Source organism: Coptis chinensis, chromosome 7 (assembly GCF_015680905.1).
Source record: "Coptis chinensis isolate HL-2020 chromosome 7, ASM1568090v1, whole genome shotgun sequence".
Classification (NCBI taxonomy): domain Eukaryota; kingdom Viridiplantae; phylum Streptophyta; class Magnoliopsida; order Ranunculales; family Ranunculaceae; genus Coptis; species Coptis chinensis.
Window position 1 is genome coordinate 93,239,912 of NC_141462.1, and position 16,698 is coordinate 93,256,609.

Below are 16,698 nucleotides of genomic sequence, written 5' to 3' on the forward strand. Positions count from 1 at the left end.
GTAGGAGTGATCACCTCACCTACCGCCACATGCTTTTCATGACTGAGGTCTCGTTGTTGGAGGTATCTCACGAATCATGTTGATTACATTTTCTCGTCCGTGGTCGAGGAGAGTGTTGTTCTCCTATCAGGCCTCAACCGACCGGAGATTTAGATCGTCGGTCGTCTATACGCTCTTTTCGGAAAGGTGTCGTTTGGCTCCTCCTTCGCTTCAATACGATTGGCATTGAATTTTATGCCCGAGGTCGCTTTCTAGTAGGAACTCTTTCGGTTTTCCCTCTCGACTAAGTCTTGGAGGTAGTGAGCCGAGGCTCCAACACTCATCCGTGTCATGGTGGTGGAGTTTGTAGAAATGGAAATATGGACGTCCTTGGATTTGCTATGACTTTTTGTTGATGTTGGGCTTGAAGCATGGTGTCAGATATATCTTATTCGGGATATGGCTGGCATCCCCGAAAAGTTGGAGAATTCTATTTTTGTGTATGAGGGCTTGTGGGAGCCAGAGCCCTTGTTGTTATTATTGTTGTTGTTGTTGTTATTGCCTGAGTAGTGATTGTTTTATTTAGGTCCTCGTTTGTTGCTTACTGTGAGGACTTCTTTGCCCTTGTGCAGGGCCATCCTTTCTTCGTACTTGATGTACTTGTCGATTCTGTGGTACAGGTCGTCTAACCGTTCTGGATTGTTGCGCATTAGAGACCTTGTTAGGTCGGAGTCATCTAGGAGGGCGTTGGTGAATGCATAAGTTGCAAAGCTGTCCTTGAGGCATGGCTCCATTGATAAGAGTTCCTTCTTGAAACATCCTAGGAAAGCGCGAATTGTCTCGCCGTGTGCTTGCTTAAGTTGAAACAAGGAGTCCAGGTCGGCTTGTTTTTTACATTGTGGATCTAACTCGCATAACGCCCCACTTGTCAAAGTTGTTGATTGAATCGGGGGTGGCGTGTAGAACCGATCTAGTGCTCGAATCCTTCAAGTTGGAAATTTGGAAAGAGTTTGCACCAGGGTGAGTCGTGGAATCCGGAGCAATAGAAGTCACGAGGATCCGCTGAAACGAAGCTACGCGGTTTGGACACGAAGCTATTGTCGACAAAGGGAACTTTGGTTGGATGAATTCCGAGGGAGGCCGCTTGTCCCCGATTCAGTGGTGAATGGTGATGCCTTGTATGACTAGAGCATATTTTGAGCGAGCATGGACCGCTAGCTTTTGTCGCTCGACTTCCAATCTCGGGAGAAGTCTTCTAGTCATTAATTGGTGGTAGTGGTGAGGATTGTGACTACGTTGTTCTCCAATGCGGTCCGAGCCGTCGTTAATGTTGGAGGTAGCTTGGTGGGCATAGTTTGGTTATCTTGTTGAAGGGTTATGAAGGAATTTTGGAGCGTCCTCATTTGATCTGCTAAAGCTTGTAGTTGTGCTTCCATGGTGGTTTTTCTGTCCAGCTTCGTGGGCTTGAGAAAATAGTTTGTGTGTGTTTTCTCAATGGAACGAACCGGCAGACGACACCAATGTAAAGGTTTGGTACTTTGGGATCTACAACCTGAGGTTAGGATTGATAGGAAGTGGCTGCACTCTTTCTTGGGATAAGTGTTGCCCACGTATCAAGTTTCTCGGGGTAAACTTGAATCAGGCCTTACGTAGTTCATCTCTCTCTACTTTTAGATGTTTGAGCTGACCTTCCATATTTGCTCTAGGTCGTTGTCAAGTGTAGATCCATATTTTGTGCTATCTTGATGATTCGTCATTACTCCTGATGTTACAAAGTAAATATCTCCTTGATTGGTGCGTTGACTGAGCTCCAGGATTGTACTAGATCATTTGCTGTAACTAGTATTTGGGACGACATGGGTTTGGGTCATCGATACGTTCTAATGGCTTGGTACGAGCTGGTGAAGTACAACCTGGTGTGTGGACACGTGTGTTGTAGTGCAAAACGGAGGGTACTTACATTCAGCACTTGGTCTAGGCACATATGGTGCACATATGTTCAAGCCCAATCTACAAAGAGGTTTAATTTGGCATACTGCATCACTGTACCACTTAATACTGCCAGCTAAGGCTAAGTCCAATGGTGCGTCATCGCACTAAATATGAGGAAAATTGAGATCTAATGGTGCGTCAATACACTATGCCGCTAACGCTATCACTATTATTTTATCTATATCTATACCGCCAATTTTAGCGAAATAGTGTATGCTCTGAACGCCACTATGAATGGCGGGTAGAAGATAAAGCATTTCACACACGCCACTATCAGAAGCGGCTAGAAAATGTGTTGACCAAATTTGATTTTAAATAATTAAGTTTGTCCAATTACCTTTTTATCCATAATATTTTATATTTTTAACATATTTTTAGTGATAAGGAGACAGAATTGGAAGAAGGGCAAAATATATGACAAATTATCATACAAACTTCTCGATGCTCTACTGCGGCTGAAAACAGTTTCCCCCTCTTTCTCTACAACTTCAATTTTAAATTTCTTCTTTAATATTCTTCTTTAGTTAATTGCTACCTCTCTCTTGTATCTTTGAACTTTCCTCCCCCCTTCTGAGATTCTCACTTTTTTGGTTTGTTGAGTTGGTTAGTTTCCTGCTAGTGTTAGTGGTTTCTTTCCCCTCTTCTTATCTGGTCCCTTTATGGCAGGTGGTTACATGGAAGTCAGGGTAGGGGTTTCACCTAGTGGGTTGGAGCCAAGAGAAGCATCAAAGTCCAAAATTGAAAAATTGCAAGAGAAAATGCATAACCTTTTCTGCTCTAAGAAAAAAAGAGTGGTAGATATCGGCTGCAAAAATGAAGAATCAAGTTCTGAGGGGCAGACATCCTTGATGGGTAAGTTGTTTGGGGGAAAAGCGATACCCATACAAACTCTGGCAAAGGAGTTGCACCAATGCTGGCAAACGCGAGATAATACAAAGGTAGAAGCTATATCAAAAGGGTTATATAAACTGAGTTTTGAGAACTTGGATGGTACAGGGGTTTATAATCTCTGTTAACAAATGGAAATTCTTTGATCTAGTGTGTGAAGAATGGAAATTTGATATGGTAGATTTTTGGGTCCAGATCTATGGACTCCCTAGTAACTGGATAAATGAAGAGAACGTTAAAAAGGTGGGACTCAGTTTGGGCAAAGTCAAGAATGTAGACCTACTATGCTCGTCGGAGTTCAAAAAACGTGGCAAGGGTCGAGTGAAGATGGATATCAAGGAAAAGCTCCACGAAAAGGATTAGACCTCATAACGAATTGGGTGAAATTTTCCCAAATAACTTTTAAGTATGAGCACTGGATATATTCTGTTATTTCTGTGGTTGCATTGGGCATGATATCCATTTCTGTAATCAACGCGAAAAATATAGTATGGATATGAGGAAGTATGGTGGATCTCCAAGAGATGTCACGAACAATTTCTCCTTCATGCTGAGAGCAAATGTGTTCTACAATGGGGTGGCCAGCTCTTGTCCAGTGGCAGTGACGTTCTCTGGTACACCACAAAAACCGAGATATGACCAGATTCCAATGAGAAACAGAGGCTCTCCGGTGAAAAGGAGGTGGAATGGAAATTTTGGGCTTTTGGCAACACCACCAAGAACACTACACACGTGGCAACTAGCCATGGGAATAGGGAGATGGCCGAGGAAAGAGAATTAGGTAGGGACGAAGGACAAAGCGGCTAATTGCAAAGGATAGAGTGAGTCGAAGGCCAGATTCTATGTAGATGGTGGGGGGCCCAAATGATTCAGGAAAAGTTTTGGGGCCAGAGAGGAATACCCAAGCCTAGGGAATTCAAAAAATACAAGCAGATGGGCTGAACAAAAAGGTCCAACTCATGGGGCCTTGGTGGTTTGGAACCCGATAGAAAATTGGGTAGGTATGGAAGTGGACATGGATACGGGTAAGGAAAGTGGTATGAAAGAAACGGGCCTGGCCCAAGATAGGCCCAAGTTTGTGGGAAGTCCTGATAATGGGAATGAGATGGGTCGCGATACTGTAGAAAGGGGAGACCTAGAATTGGCGATTGATAGATTGGGAACAGGAAAAGGTGTAGGGAATAATAATGATGCCTCGCCGCTTAACAGTTGTACTCGGTTTTCCGAGGCAATTATTCGGCCATCGAACAGAGAGTCGATGGGAAACGCGTGCTTCGCTTAAGGCTAGGGCAGAGATACCTAGCTTTCGATTTATTGGGCTACCACCATATACAAATCCTTGGCTTATCGAGGAGGAAAAAGGAGGGGTTTATTTGGATGTGTTAGGAAGTTTTCTGAAGAGGTTGGTGTGGGAAAAAAAAAGGAAATCAGTTAGTCTTTTTGGTAAAGAAAAGGAAGCAATTACTATGGGAGATCATGGGTGGGGAAGGATTAGTTTAAGGTTGGCTGTGCAGAGATAAAAAAGGGCAAAGCTGGAAGCTGATGATTTGAGGGCAAGAGGGATGGGGAATCTTCTGATACCTGAGAATGCTCTCACAATCACTATCTCTAGTGATACGACAGAGCAAAATGAACCAACCCTCTCCAAGCACTCTAGGGCTTCTAGTGTCCCATCCCACTTTTCTGGAGCAAGCTTTCCAAAAGATGAGATCCCCTCAGATGCTTTCACTGATGAGGATGAAGAGGACCCATCAGAAGAGGAAGATGATGACACATCAGAGGAGGATATATCAGTGGGAGGGGGTCAAGATATGGTGGTGTTCAATGAAGATTATTATGATGAAGTCTCTTTGGGAAATGCATCAAAGGAGTTGGTTCAAGGTAGCCAAGAGGGGTTGAGTCTAAAGGAAGCATTTCTCAACCCCAACCTCTGGCAATTGATGATTCAACAGTGGTAAGACATCCAAACTTCAAGCTTGGTAAACAGAAGAAAAGAATAAAGTTTTATGGAGAAAAAAAAAGGAGAGTCTAGTGGCTATGGGGTAAAAAAAGGTTTGATGGTTTCAGTGGTGAGTCTAACAGCAGTGGAGGTCTGTGTGGTCCTTCTCCAGGGTTCGCGGTGGCTATCCCCAAATAGCTGCCTCACCAGAAATGATACACGTCTGGAACTGTCGGGGAATGGGTTCCTCCACGGTAGTTCAAAATCTAAAGGATCTGGTGAGACAACATCAACCAGATATCGTATGTTTATCAGAAACTAAAGTCAGTTCTAGTAGGGTTAGTATGTTAGAAAAAGTTATCAAGTATGATCATGTCTTTTGTGTACCGGTTGCTGGTTCTAGAGGTGGTCTGGCTCTTTTGTGGAAGGAGAGAGTAGACCTGGAGGTGATGGGAGCAAATGCCAACCAAATCTCAGGTAAATTAAATAATTATCATAGTAATGAACCTTGGTTTTTTACTTTTGTGTATGGGGAACCCAATGCAAGTCTGAGACACCAATTCTGGACAGAATTAAGGGAAGTGGCTCCCTACATTCCTGGTTCATGGCTGGTGTTTGGAGATTTCAATTCGATTTTATCTATTGATGAAAAGGTAGGAGGTAGATCTATTTTCACAAAAAGCATGCAAAAGTTTAATTCTGTTTTGATTGATCTGGGCTTGATGAACTTGGGTTATAGAGGTCCTAAGTTTACTTGGAATAATAATAGAAGGTTTGCTGATAATATTATAGAACGGTTAGATAGAGCTCTTGCTTCTTCTGACTGGCTTGCTAAGTTCCCACATATGCTGGTTACTAATGTGGTTAATGCTACGTCTGACCATCTTTCTCTGAAGATTTGTCTGAAGGCTCAGGAGGAACAAGCTGAGAGACCTTTTAGGTTCTATAATATGTGGCTACAAGATGAGTCTTGTAGACCTACTATAGACAAAGCTTGGAACTCAGTTGTTCATAATCTTCCAGACTGGAATGTTATAAATAAGTTAAAAAGTACTGCTGAGAGTCTTAAAAGCTGGAATAAAAAGGTTTTTGGAAATAATTTTTATAATATAAAAAAGACCTAGAAAAAGAGTTAGATAGAGTGTTACAAAAGGCCTCCTAACCCTTCTAACACGGATAAAGCAAAGGGTTTAAAAAATCTATTGTTTGATTGGTATGAAAAAGAGGAAGAGTTCTAGAAACAAAAGTCTAGTCAACACTGGATTAAAGAGGGAGGAATGAACACTAAGTTTTTTTTTTATTTATATACTATTTATAGGCGTAGGAAAAATAACATAGATAAAGTTAAAGATGATGATGGGGTTTGGAAAGAAGGCAGAAAAGGGGCGGGTAATACCATCAATGAGTATTTTGAGAATGTGTTCGAATCAAGTAATCCTCCGGAGAATGAGGAGAATAGTAATCTTTTTACTCCCTGTATCACTGAAAGGGAAAACCAGATTCTCAGTGCTTGCCCTTCCAGAGATGATATTTGGCATGTGGTTAAGAAGTTGGGGGCACTTAAAGCCCCTGGACCAGATGGGTTTCAAGGTATTTTTTATCAACAATGTCGGGATGTGGTTGGGGATAGTATTATAGCCTGTGTTCAAGATTTTTTTATGCATGGTAAGATGAATGCTAGTTTTAATGAGACTTTTATTGCTTTAATTCCAAAAATCTCTAATCCTGATCATGCTTCTAAGTTTAGACCTATTAGTCTATGCAATTTTTGTTATAAAATCATATCCAAGCTGTTAGCCAACAGATTAAAGGCTCACATAAATAAGATTGTTTCTCCTTTCCAAGGAGCTTTCATAAAAGATAGAAATATAGGTGATAACATAGGTTTATAAGCTAGTGAGATATTTCATAATATGAAACATATGAAAGCAAAAAAAGGGTTTGTTGCTCTAAAAATGGATATGTCTAAAGCTTATGACAGAATAGAGTGGTCCTTTATAGATAAGATTTTCCAAAATTTGGGTTTTAATGAAAAATGGAGACTCCTCATCTCTCAATGTCTTACTACGGTCTCTTTTAAAGTATTGTTGAATGGGGCTCCTCTGGATACTGTTATCCTAGGCAGAGGGCTGAGACAGGAAGATCCTCTCTCCTCTTACTTGTTTATCTTGGTCTCAGAAGCTCTATCTAGGATGATAGCTGCTGCTGAGCACAAAGGGGAGATACATGGGATTAAGATTAAGAAAGGAGCTCCTCTTATCACACATCTGTTGTATGCAGATGATCTTATTTTGTTTACTAAAGCAAATCTTACTGAGAATGGGAATTTGAAAAAAAAAAATTGGAAGATTATTGTGAGGTGTCTGGACAAAAGATTAACTATGAGAAGTCTAGTTTCTATAGTAGTAGGAATGTGAATAATAAATATAAAAAGATTTTGGAAAATGAGGTTTTTTGAAAAAAAAGATAAGTATTTGGGGGTTCCTACAGTCCTTTCAAGAAAGAAGAGAGAGGACTTTGATTACTTGGTTGATAAAGTTCATGGGAAAATCAAGGGATGGATGGCTAAAGTTCTTTCCTTGGCTGGAAGAACTACTCTCATCCAAGCTGTTGTTCAGGCCACTCCTATTTTTGCTATGGCAACCTATCTCCTCCCAGTGTCCACTTGTGATAAGATAGACAAGGCCGGCATGCAGAAATTTTTGGTGGCATGAAATAGAGGAAAGTAAAAGCATCCACACCAAGAAGTGGGATAGCATTTGTAGACCTAAGGTCCAAGGTGGCTTAGGGTTCAGAAAAACCCTAGATATGAATAAAGCTATGCTTGCCAAGTTGGCATAGAAGGCTTTCACAGATAAAACCTCCTTGTGGGCAAAAACTTTTTTAGCTGTCTATGGTAGACATTGGTTTGATGTCAAAGAAAACCCACTCCTTCATGTATCCTGGTTCTGGAAAGAGATATATAGGGTGACAAGAACACTCACTGATGGGTGGGTGTGGAGTATTAGTAAAGGGAATGAGGTTTTCCTGATGAACCAGCCTTGGCTGAGTATTAACAATAAACCTATTAGCATTAATGAGCTAATGCCTATGAGGCAAGAGCTTTTGGCTTTCAAAGTGAAGGATATTATGATGGAAGATGGAAATGGCTGGGATGAAAATAGGATTGAGTACCTATTTTCCCTCAGCTGATACAAATCTCATCAAGCAAGTGATCATTAGACCAAATTATGATGATCAAGATAAGATAAGATGGTTGAGTACTAGAAATGGTACTCTTACTGTTAAATCAACTTATCAAAAGTTGATGGGAAATCAAGAGATAGCACAGTCCTCCTCTTGCAATATGAGGACTGTAAAAGCTATATGGAAAACACCTATCACTGCCAACATTCAGATTTTTCTGTAGAAATTGTATATGGGCAGCCTCCCCACTGGGGATTTGCTCAGCAGAAGAGGTATGAAGGGTGATTTCCTCTGCCCCTTTGTGGGGTGGCCCAAGAAGATCCATAGCATATTTTCTTCCAATGTGAATGGGTTCAATCCATCTGGTTTGGATCTAACATAGGGAGCAGAATGGAAGAAGCAGCAGCAGGAAACACTGTAAAGGAATGGCTGGATATGTCTGTTGAATGGACCAAGGACCATGATGATGGAGTAGCAGAAAAAGGAATTTTAGCTATGGTAATCATGCATGAGCTTTGGGAGGCTAGAAACAAAGTGAAGTTTGAAGGCAGAAGCAAGAACAGAGAGAGTCTAATAAGAAGAACCTTTGCAACATGAACCAGAGTCCTCAGGGCTTTTGATGATAATCAGGGAGTTGGGAATCAACAGTCCCAGAATAGAGTTTCTATAAAGTCTAATAAGTGTCTTAGTGAAAATCTATTTCCTGTAATTGAAATTGACACAGTATTAATAAGATTTGATGCTGCTTTCTTCAGGGAGATTGGAGATGCAACTGCTGGAGCTATGGCATGGGACAATGAAGGGGTCTACTAGAAGCAGCGACAAGGAGGTTTAAAGCAAGGGATGCAGAGAAAGCAGAAATGGTGGCCATAGAGGGTGCAGTAAAGCTGGCTAGGAGCATAGGAGCTAACTCTTTCTTGTTCGAGGGGGATCGCAAGCTAGCTATACAAAATGTTGTAAACTCTGTGGAATCAAATCTGTGTAATTGGAAACTTGTACCTATAAAACTTACGGTAGATGAGATAAGTAGGTATTTTGGGTTCTGTAAGTTCCACTGGATTGGTAGGGAGGTTAATATGGATACCCATGAGTTGGCAAAGTTGGCAATCCAGAGTCAAAATGTACACCTAATGCCAAAACTCTTCTTAGATTGTAGTGTGGCTCTGTTAATGTTTTAATATATGAAATGTTGTTAGCATTAAAAAAAAATAAAAAAATAAATAGATAGGGAATTTAATTTTAAAACTCCACAGTCCACACGCCTTTGTAAGTGGCGGCCACCAAAAAAAAATTTTGCTTTTCATTACCAATGGCGGCTAGGATAGGTGCCAAAAGAATTGGGTCCATAAACACTATCCCGTTACCGGTATACACTATATGGTTTGGTGTTAGGGTGCGCCAAACCATTGTAAGTGGCGGCTTTGGATTCATAGCTGCTCTTAACTGATCTACCACGATGTTCGGAAGAAATAAAATCAATTGACTTAGAAAGTCAAAGTCTTTCATTTCTCCTTCTTATTAGCCTAATCCGGCCTGGCACAAAGACTACTTGAGATTGCATTGGTTATTTGGTCAGCACGCAAGCCTTTAATTGTTACTCATTATTTTGAATTAAAATTGTTGCAAAAAGATGAAAGCAGACATGGGCTGATGGGCATGGAACATGACTGGAAATAGCTGATCAAGTCATTCATTCATTCCAGGTACACTCTTATCCCCTGCAAAAATTAGCCTTTAGTCCTTCCATGAGTCTCACTTTATGTTTTTTTTTTTTTTTTTTTATTCTTTATATTTTTGTAATTAACTCTTTTCACTCAACATCTTGATAGAACTAGTTTACTTGGTGAAGCAAGCACTTAAAATATCCTTTCACTGAAATATATCACTCCAGGATCGGATTCATATGTTGAATCTCAGTTGCAGGCTTTCCTTTCTTGTGTCACAAAGATGTCGGAAAAGCTAAGTAGTTTAAAAGAGCATTGGGAATCAATCAAAGATGTCGGACAACTATTTTCGCAAACGGAGCTTCAGAGCTTTACATCAAACTTCAATGAAAAAGTAGGTTCAGGCGCATTTGGAGACGTCTACAAAGGTCAATTTCCTGGTGGTGGAGCACAAGTTGTTGTTAAGGTACTGAAAAACGACGTAACACAACAACAATTTATGGCCGAAGTGAGCACAATGGGTGTAACCGACCATCAAAACCTAATCAAATTATATGGGTTTTGCTTTGAGGCTGACAAGAAAGCAATTGTCTATGAATTCATGGAGAATGGATCATTAGATAAGGTTTTGTACAATAACCATCTTAATATTGACTGGGGGAAGTTATATGATATTGCAATTGGAATAGCGAAGGGGCTCTCTTACTTGCACGAGAGTTGCAAGCAGAAAATAATTCACCATGACATAAAGGCTGCTAATGTGCTCCTGGATTCAAAATTTTGTCCTAAGATTACAGATTTTGGTTTGGCTAGGAATTTTGATATGGATATAAGTCTAGTCGCACAGAGCAGATTTAGGGGGACCAGAGGTTATGCAGCCCCAGAGGTGTGTCTGGGATCAAAAGCTATAACTTCCAGATGTGATGTTTACAGCTTTGGTATGATGTTGTTTGAAATCTTGAGGAAGAAGAAGAATAGTGAGGGAGACGGCTGGTTTCCAGGAAAAGTTTGGAAATATTTTGAGAACGGTCGACTGGACGAAATTCTTATTGAATGTGGTATTAATGAGAATCATCGAAACAAAGCAAAGAGGCTATCTTTGGTTGCACTATTGTGTGGCCAGCAGGCTAATCCTCAAGACAGACCACCAATGAGCAGTGTGGTGAAGATGCTCGAGGGTGAAATAGAACCTCAGCCTCCAAGCACAAACCCATTTCCGTACTCTGATTCCGGTGAAAGCAGCACAAGTGATGGTTTCGCAGGAATTCTCACTCCCCCAGCCGGCTTTGATAAAAGGTACCATTACTAATTTCTCTTTTGTATATGAAATTAAGATTACATTTTTATATATGAAATTAGCTTTGGATACTCATGTTGCTTACGGCTGCATCGAGCATTTGAGCATGAAAGTTTTTTGGAAAACTGAAGTTCAAACACCATATGATAAAAGGTATGATCACTGGTATTTACAACAATTGTTATATTTTTCAGTGAAAGAGATTTAGCTGAAGAAAATTCAGCTACAATAATTTCCTCCATACAACTATTATAAAATATCTTAGACAAAACGTAAATGATTATCAATAGCTTGTCAAATTAACTATGCTCATAAAGTGCCCAGTAAAAGGCTGGAATGATTTTCTGGAGACCAAATTATTTCAATATTTCAACAATTCCATCAGGAAACATATGATGACTGAGTACGAAGAAAAGTCTAATGTCTTTCACAAACTCATCATAGTTATACAAATTAGCGTTAGGAGTGGAATAGTAGTGCTATGAATACTAACTAGTATATTGCATAGCAGTGGGGGCGTGAGCGGAGAGTTGGAAGGGCGTGGAGAGGGGAGAGGGAGAGGGAGACGAAGAGAAGAGATGAGGACAAACAGAAACCAACCAAATGAAATTTTGGCCACATACCCCCCTCGGCCCAGAACGTTCGCTCCGCTCACTTGATTACGCGAGCATGTTTTTTGACCTGTTAAGTTGGGGATCTTTCAAAACACAAAACATGTCAAATATATTTTATAAAACATGATTTATTTTTTAAAATAAACAATTTTATAATAATATTTAATAGAATGAAATGATTACATATATTTTATAACTCTATTTTTGTGTCTTAAAAGTGTACTTAATTGTGCTAATTATTATAGAGTCAACACCACTTAAAGAGTTTGTGGTTACAATTTTGTGTGCCAATGAGAGTTATGGTTATCTATATCTAATCTATATATGTACAGAGAGAGAGAGAGAAGTATAGTTTTTCTTCAAATTTTGTCTGGAGTACAAACCTAGAGCTCTAAGTTCTCTTTGCAATGTTGGTAGTAGAGAACTAATCGTTGTATCTTGGGAGGTAGTTGCCAAGAGGTTGTCAGCATCATTGCAGCGGCAATAATACCTTAAGGAAAGTGTGCAAAGCACATGTCTCGATCAATCGATAAGTTTTTCGTTTTCTCAATTATATTTATTTATGCTTTGTGTATTTATAAAGTTAGATCTATTTGATTTAGTGTATTATTCCCTACATAACATTTTCTTTGCCAACTGTTAGATCTCACCAAACTAAAAGAGAAAACAAAATAGTGGTTGACAATGTTAATAGCTTAAAAAATACACTAGGTGCGAGCTTTAATATTAAGACTTGTTAGATCTTTGATGTTAGAGAGCCACGTGGTGGCATGGAAGACCTAAACTCTTTGATATTGGACAGGCATGTAGGAGAGATAATATCCTGTCTTGGTGCGCTCCAAGGCCTCAACTCTTTGATATTAGAGAGAGGCATGTAGTAGAGAGAAATCCTCGCTTGGTGCACTCTGCTTTAGTATATGGTAATAGATAGATATAGATAACTACATTCACATTGAAGCCACTCACCACCTTGGCACCTCTCTCTAGTTCTTTGTTTCTTGACTTAGTTTCTCCACCATGGCGCAGCCAACCTATGCAACCAGCTAATCCAATCGTTGTTATCGGACCTCAATACTTCAGATACATCACACCTGTTCCTGTAAATTATACCGTCGTCAGAACAGTTCATTATTTCATCTTCAAATATGGTGACCTTGCTGCTGTTGACGTTAAGGGAAATACAATCTTCACAATCAGAGGTATTGTTCGTGTTAAAGCTAATGCTACACATCCAGGCCACAATGTTCTTCTTGATGCTAATGGATCTCCTCTCGTCGGTTTACGAGAAAAGGTTTGGTCCTTAATCACACTTTTAGTTAGTTCTGTTTCTCAATGGTGTCATTTATAGACACTCGGGCTTGTAGCTATTTGCCCACGTATGTGATATTAGTATTCAAAGTACTCTTAAGATACTTTTTGGTTTCTCTTTCAGTTTTTTAGTGCACACAACAGATATAATGCATTGCAGCGGTAATAGTTCTAAAGACAAACACTATCTATTTAGTGTTAAGGCTTCTGCCATGTATGACCGTAGTCATCCACATGAAGTGTTTCTTGCATCAAACACCCAAGAGAAGGTGTGTGATTTCAATATCAGAGGAAGCTGGATGACGAATTGTTGTTCTGTCTATCTCGGAGACTCTTCAAATGTGATTGCTCGAGTAAGATTTATAGACCATCTAACAGTATTTGTTTTTGTCCTTGGTAAAAGCATTGTGTACTTGGTTTCTATAGCCTTAAACTGATCTCGCAAGCACTTAACTTATTTTGTTGATGCAGATGCAGAAGAATCATAGTGCTGATGGCGAAGTGCCAGGGAAGGGCACATACACTGTCACTGTGTACCCATACGTTGACCATGCTTTCATTTTTGCTGTGCTTGCGTATCTCCATGAGACTAATCTTAGAAGAGGATACTAGAAGAAGTTTGTTGTGTCTGTTATTGTATATTACTCCTCATGGTTTGTTGCGTATCTCCAAGGTTTTAATAATTCATTTGCAAAATAATGAGAATCATTCTTCAATCATTGCTTCAGAGCATAGAACATCAAACGGTGAAGATCCAATTCAATAAATGTCTTCATCCTCAAAAGTTAATTTCAATCTACAATCATCAAATCTCATCGTCAAAATTCATCAATTTATTTAAAAAACACAAGAAATCAAGATTAATCTTCAATAGATATAATCAATTGAAATTCTAATTTTCGGATCTGTACTCAACTGAAATCAAGCTTTTGATTTTCAATCAATAATCATTCAATTTTTCAGTTTCTCTTGGATAAATGTTCACAAACAACTATTCATCATTAGTAATCAATCAATTACAAAGATTGCAAATTTTGTACCAATAAAGATAACGAAGGATAATTATCTTCTTTGGAATTTGGAAAGCGTTGTTTTCGTCAATTCTAATAAGTAATGATTGTGTATGGTCATCCTGTTTCGAACCCTAGAATAAAAATTTGAAATGAGATTAGGGACCTGGCCCCTTTTATTAGTGACCCTTGGCTGTTGCTTGGAGATTTCAATGCTATATCCAATTTTACAGAAAAAACAGGAAGAAAGGCCATCTTTAATAAATGTATGAGGGATTTTAATAATTTCATCTCTGATCTGAGAGTCTGTTTGATCTTGGTTGTTCTGGCCCTAAGTTTACTTGGCCAACAACAGAGCTTTCAATAATCATATTTTGAAAAGACTTGATAGAGCTTTGGGCTCTACTGAGTGGATTGAGATGTTCCATCAGGCTAAAGTTAAGAATGTGGTTGTTGGCACCTCTGACCACCTAGCTCTAGTTGTTAATTTGTATATTAGTTATAATAATTTGGTTAAACATTTTAGATTTTATGATGTGGCTAAATAATAATACCTGTATTCCTACTATCCAACATGTTTGGAATATTCTTGAGAGTAGCTGCCGATGTTACTACTATCTCTAAACTCATGAATACTAAGCTTGAGCTTAAAATATGAAATAAGGAAGTTTTTGGAAATGTGTTCCAAAATATCAAAAGGTTGAAACAATCCCTTACGTACTGAGCTTCTGGAAAAGGAGCACACTGAAGAGAACTATAATCACTACACCATAACAGCATTTTTGTGACACTGGGTTTTTTTCAATAGTGACGTCAAATTGGCGTCAGGAATTTTGTGACACCATTTAGGCGTCACTAAAGTACAAAAACCGTCACCAATAATTTGATAATTATTTCATTTAAATTTTGAGGAGTTTCGAAAAATATAGTGACGGCAAGCAAGCGTGAAGGTCTAAGAATACAGGAAATTACAACCCGAGGGACCGTGTTTTCTCTCGAATAAATTACAACTCAAAAATCTATTCCCATCTCTCCCAACTACCTCGTCTCTTCTTTATCGCGCCCGGCACTCCTCTCCGGTTCGATGAGTAAACCATGCTCGCCGATTAAAGTGGCACTCCTACTAAAAATTTCAAACCTTCAACCACCGCTCAATGAATCTAAACACTCCTCACATCCATCGACATGTAGTTTAAAGATCTCTCTCTAATGATAACCCATTTCAATTTTGGGTTTCAGGGGAAGTCAGTTTTTATTTTACTTACTCCTCCACATCCGAAAAAGCTTTGATTTTCCTTAAATCCCTAAATCTCTCATCTATTCTCTCGAGCGGTGGAGGTAACAGATCGACCTAGTGAATTGAGGGTTAGTTCTTTCTCCCCTTTTTCGTTCGATCAATTTTAAATTTTGCATAATATTTTGCATTTTTTTTTCATACTTCTTTTCTCCCCCTTTTTCTCAAAGTTCAATATTGCAGGTTTAGGTTGATTGTATTGTTTAATTAGACTGAGTTCTAATTGAATTGATGTTGCAAAAAAAGAGGGCTCAAGTAGAAATGGAGAAGCAGGAGACAAAGCTACCTCGATGTACTGATAAGTTGCTTTAGGTAAAAATATTGCTTACTCGATCCATGTATATGTTTTTAACTTTGTTAATTCAACCTGGTTAACCTGTTTGAGATGTGTTCTTGAATATTTCAACAATGTTCGGATATTTTTCTATTGGTAGTTTGGCGCACAAGTAAGGTAAAGTGTTTGGATAGTGAAGTGTTAACTTTGGTTGGATATCTTATGCAGTACTTTTCAATCTTTGATCAATTCCGAGTAAGTTATTTTCTTCCATTTATTTCTTGACATTAACAAGCCATCTCGATTCTTTTCGTGCCTAACACCACCACGATCGTCTGAGGAGTCGGTGTGAAGTATATTTCACACCATAGTCATTTATAGGAAAATGAGACAATAATAATTATGAGCCTGCCCATTTCAATCCACAACTAGTATCTATCTATTTATGTACTGTGCTCTTTTAAGGTGGATTAACATGTGGTGGAACATAAGTTATGGAATAAATGGGGTGTTGGTATTATTCGTGAATTTTGGTTGTCTCGAATTTACTAGTATTTCACTGTAATTGCAAGTGATGCAATGAGTATTTGCTTGACATATTTCATATCTTAATTGCGATTTTCTTTTGTTTCTTTTGGTTGTTGTTGTTGTCATTGTGTTGTTGGTCATTGGCATGAAAAGAAGAAACTAACCATGAGTAATGACAGACGACTATCCTACGTAGTAAAAGATTTTGCTAGTGACTTCCTTTCATCTTTTCCTTATTTTTTCGCCTCACAAGGAGCTGTCATGTCCATTTTGATGCACTCAATTCATTTGGTAATACAGTTGTGCTTAGACTTATGTAACTCTGGATGCATAAACTCATAATTTTTAATTAGGTTTATAAATTTTCTATTCAGGAAGAAAAGATATCTCTTGCTATGTTGGTTGATATAAATCTTGGGGATTGGTTTGGAGGCTCCTTCTATCCATTAAGGCAACATGCCAATTTAATGAAGTGGTTCAAGAGTAGTTGTTTACAGTGGTAAGTTATTTTTTGAATCTTTGTGCTGCAGTTTGTTTGTACTATCAATTTGCATAATTTTTATGTTAGCTTGTTTGTCAAAAAATATGCATAGCTTGTTATTGGTATTGGTGAAACATTATATTATTCCTAGGCATAGCTACCTCTTTTGCTAGATAGGCATTATGGATGAAGAGGGTAGGGACTACATATTGTTGCTTCTGACTTAATTGGATGTATTTATAAG

General features: G+C 38.9%; 2 protein-coding genes across 5 annotated transcripts; both read left to right on the forward strand.

Moving 5' to 3' along the window:
* The first annotated feature begins 4,421 nt into the window (after positions 1-4,421).
* LOC147490068 (uncharacterized) lies at positions 4,422-7,512 on the forward strand. Its single transcript, XM_086574793.1, has 5 exons — positions 4,422-4,813; positions 4,971-5,738; positions 6,117-6,388; positions 6,920-7,157; positions 7,248-7,512. The coding sequence occupies exons 1-5, from the start codon at positions 4,422-4,424 to the stop codon at positions 7,510-7,512; spliced, it is 1,935 nt and encodes a 644-aa protein (XP_086430919.1).
* Positions 7,513-9,376: 1,864 nt separating this feature from the next.
* On the forward strand, positions 9,377-13,584 carry LOC147490069 (PR5-like receptor kinase). 4 transcript variants are annotated; one of them, XM_086572719.1, is made up of 5 exons: positions 9,377-9,687; positions 9,908-10,944; positions 12,586-12,850; positions 12,992-13,220; positions 13,339-13,584. In XM_086572719.1, exons 2-4 carry the CDS (start codon positions 9,932-9,934, stop codon positions 13,031-13,033), a joined length of 1,320 nt encoding a protein of 439 aa, XP_086428845.1. In that variant the 5' UTR covers positions 9,377-9,687; positions 9,908-9,931; the 3' UTR covers positions 13,034-13,220; positions 13,339-13,584. The 4 variants fall into 4 exon arrangements, with proteins under 4 accessions (XP_086428845.1, XP_086428844.1, XP_086428843.1 ...); XM_086572718.1 differs by having other exon boundaries at positions 9,532-9,687; positions 9,876-10,944; XM_086572717.1 differs by having other exon boundaries at positions 9,532-9,687; positions 9,902-10,944.
* Positions 13,585-16,698: the final 3,114 nt, after the last annotated feature.

What these genes read in the sequence shown, in the direction of transcription:
- LOC147490068 (XM_086574793.1), top strand. Translation starts at nt 4,422, where the DNA reads ATGGGGAATCTTCTGATACCTGAGAATGCTCTCACAATCACTATCTCT. An exon ending in CAAGCTGAGAGACCTTTTAG is followed by an intron (nt 5,739 to 6,116) that starts GTTCTATAATAT and finishes TACTATTTATAG; the next exon opens with GCGTAGGAAAAATAACATAG. An exon ending in TGGACCAGATGGGTTTCAAG is followed by an intron (nt 6,389 to 6,919) that starts GTATTTTTTATC and finishes CTGTTATCCTAG; the next exon opens with GCAGAGGGCTGAGACAGGAA.
- LOC147490069 (XM_086572719.1), top strand. Translation starts at nt 9,932, where the DNA reads ATGTCGGAAAAGCTAAGTAGTTTAAAAGAGCATTGGGAATCAATCAAA. An exon ending in CCAGCCGGCTTTGATAAAAG is followed by an intron (nt 10,945 to 12,585) that starts GTACCATTACTA and finishes ACCATGGCGCAG; the next exon opens with CCAACCTATGCAACCAGCTA. An exon ending in TCGTCGGTTTACGAGAAAAG is followed by an intron (nt 12,851 to 12,991) that starts GTTTGGTCCTTA and finishes TTTCTCTTTCAG; the next exon opens with TTTTTTAGTGCACACAACAG.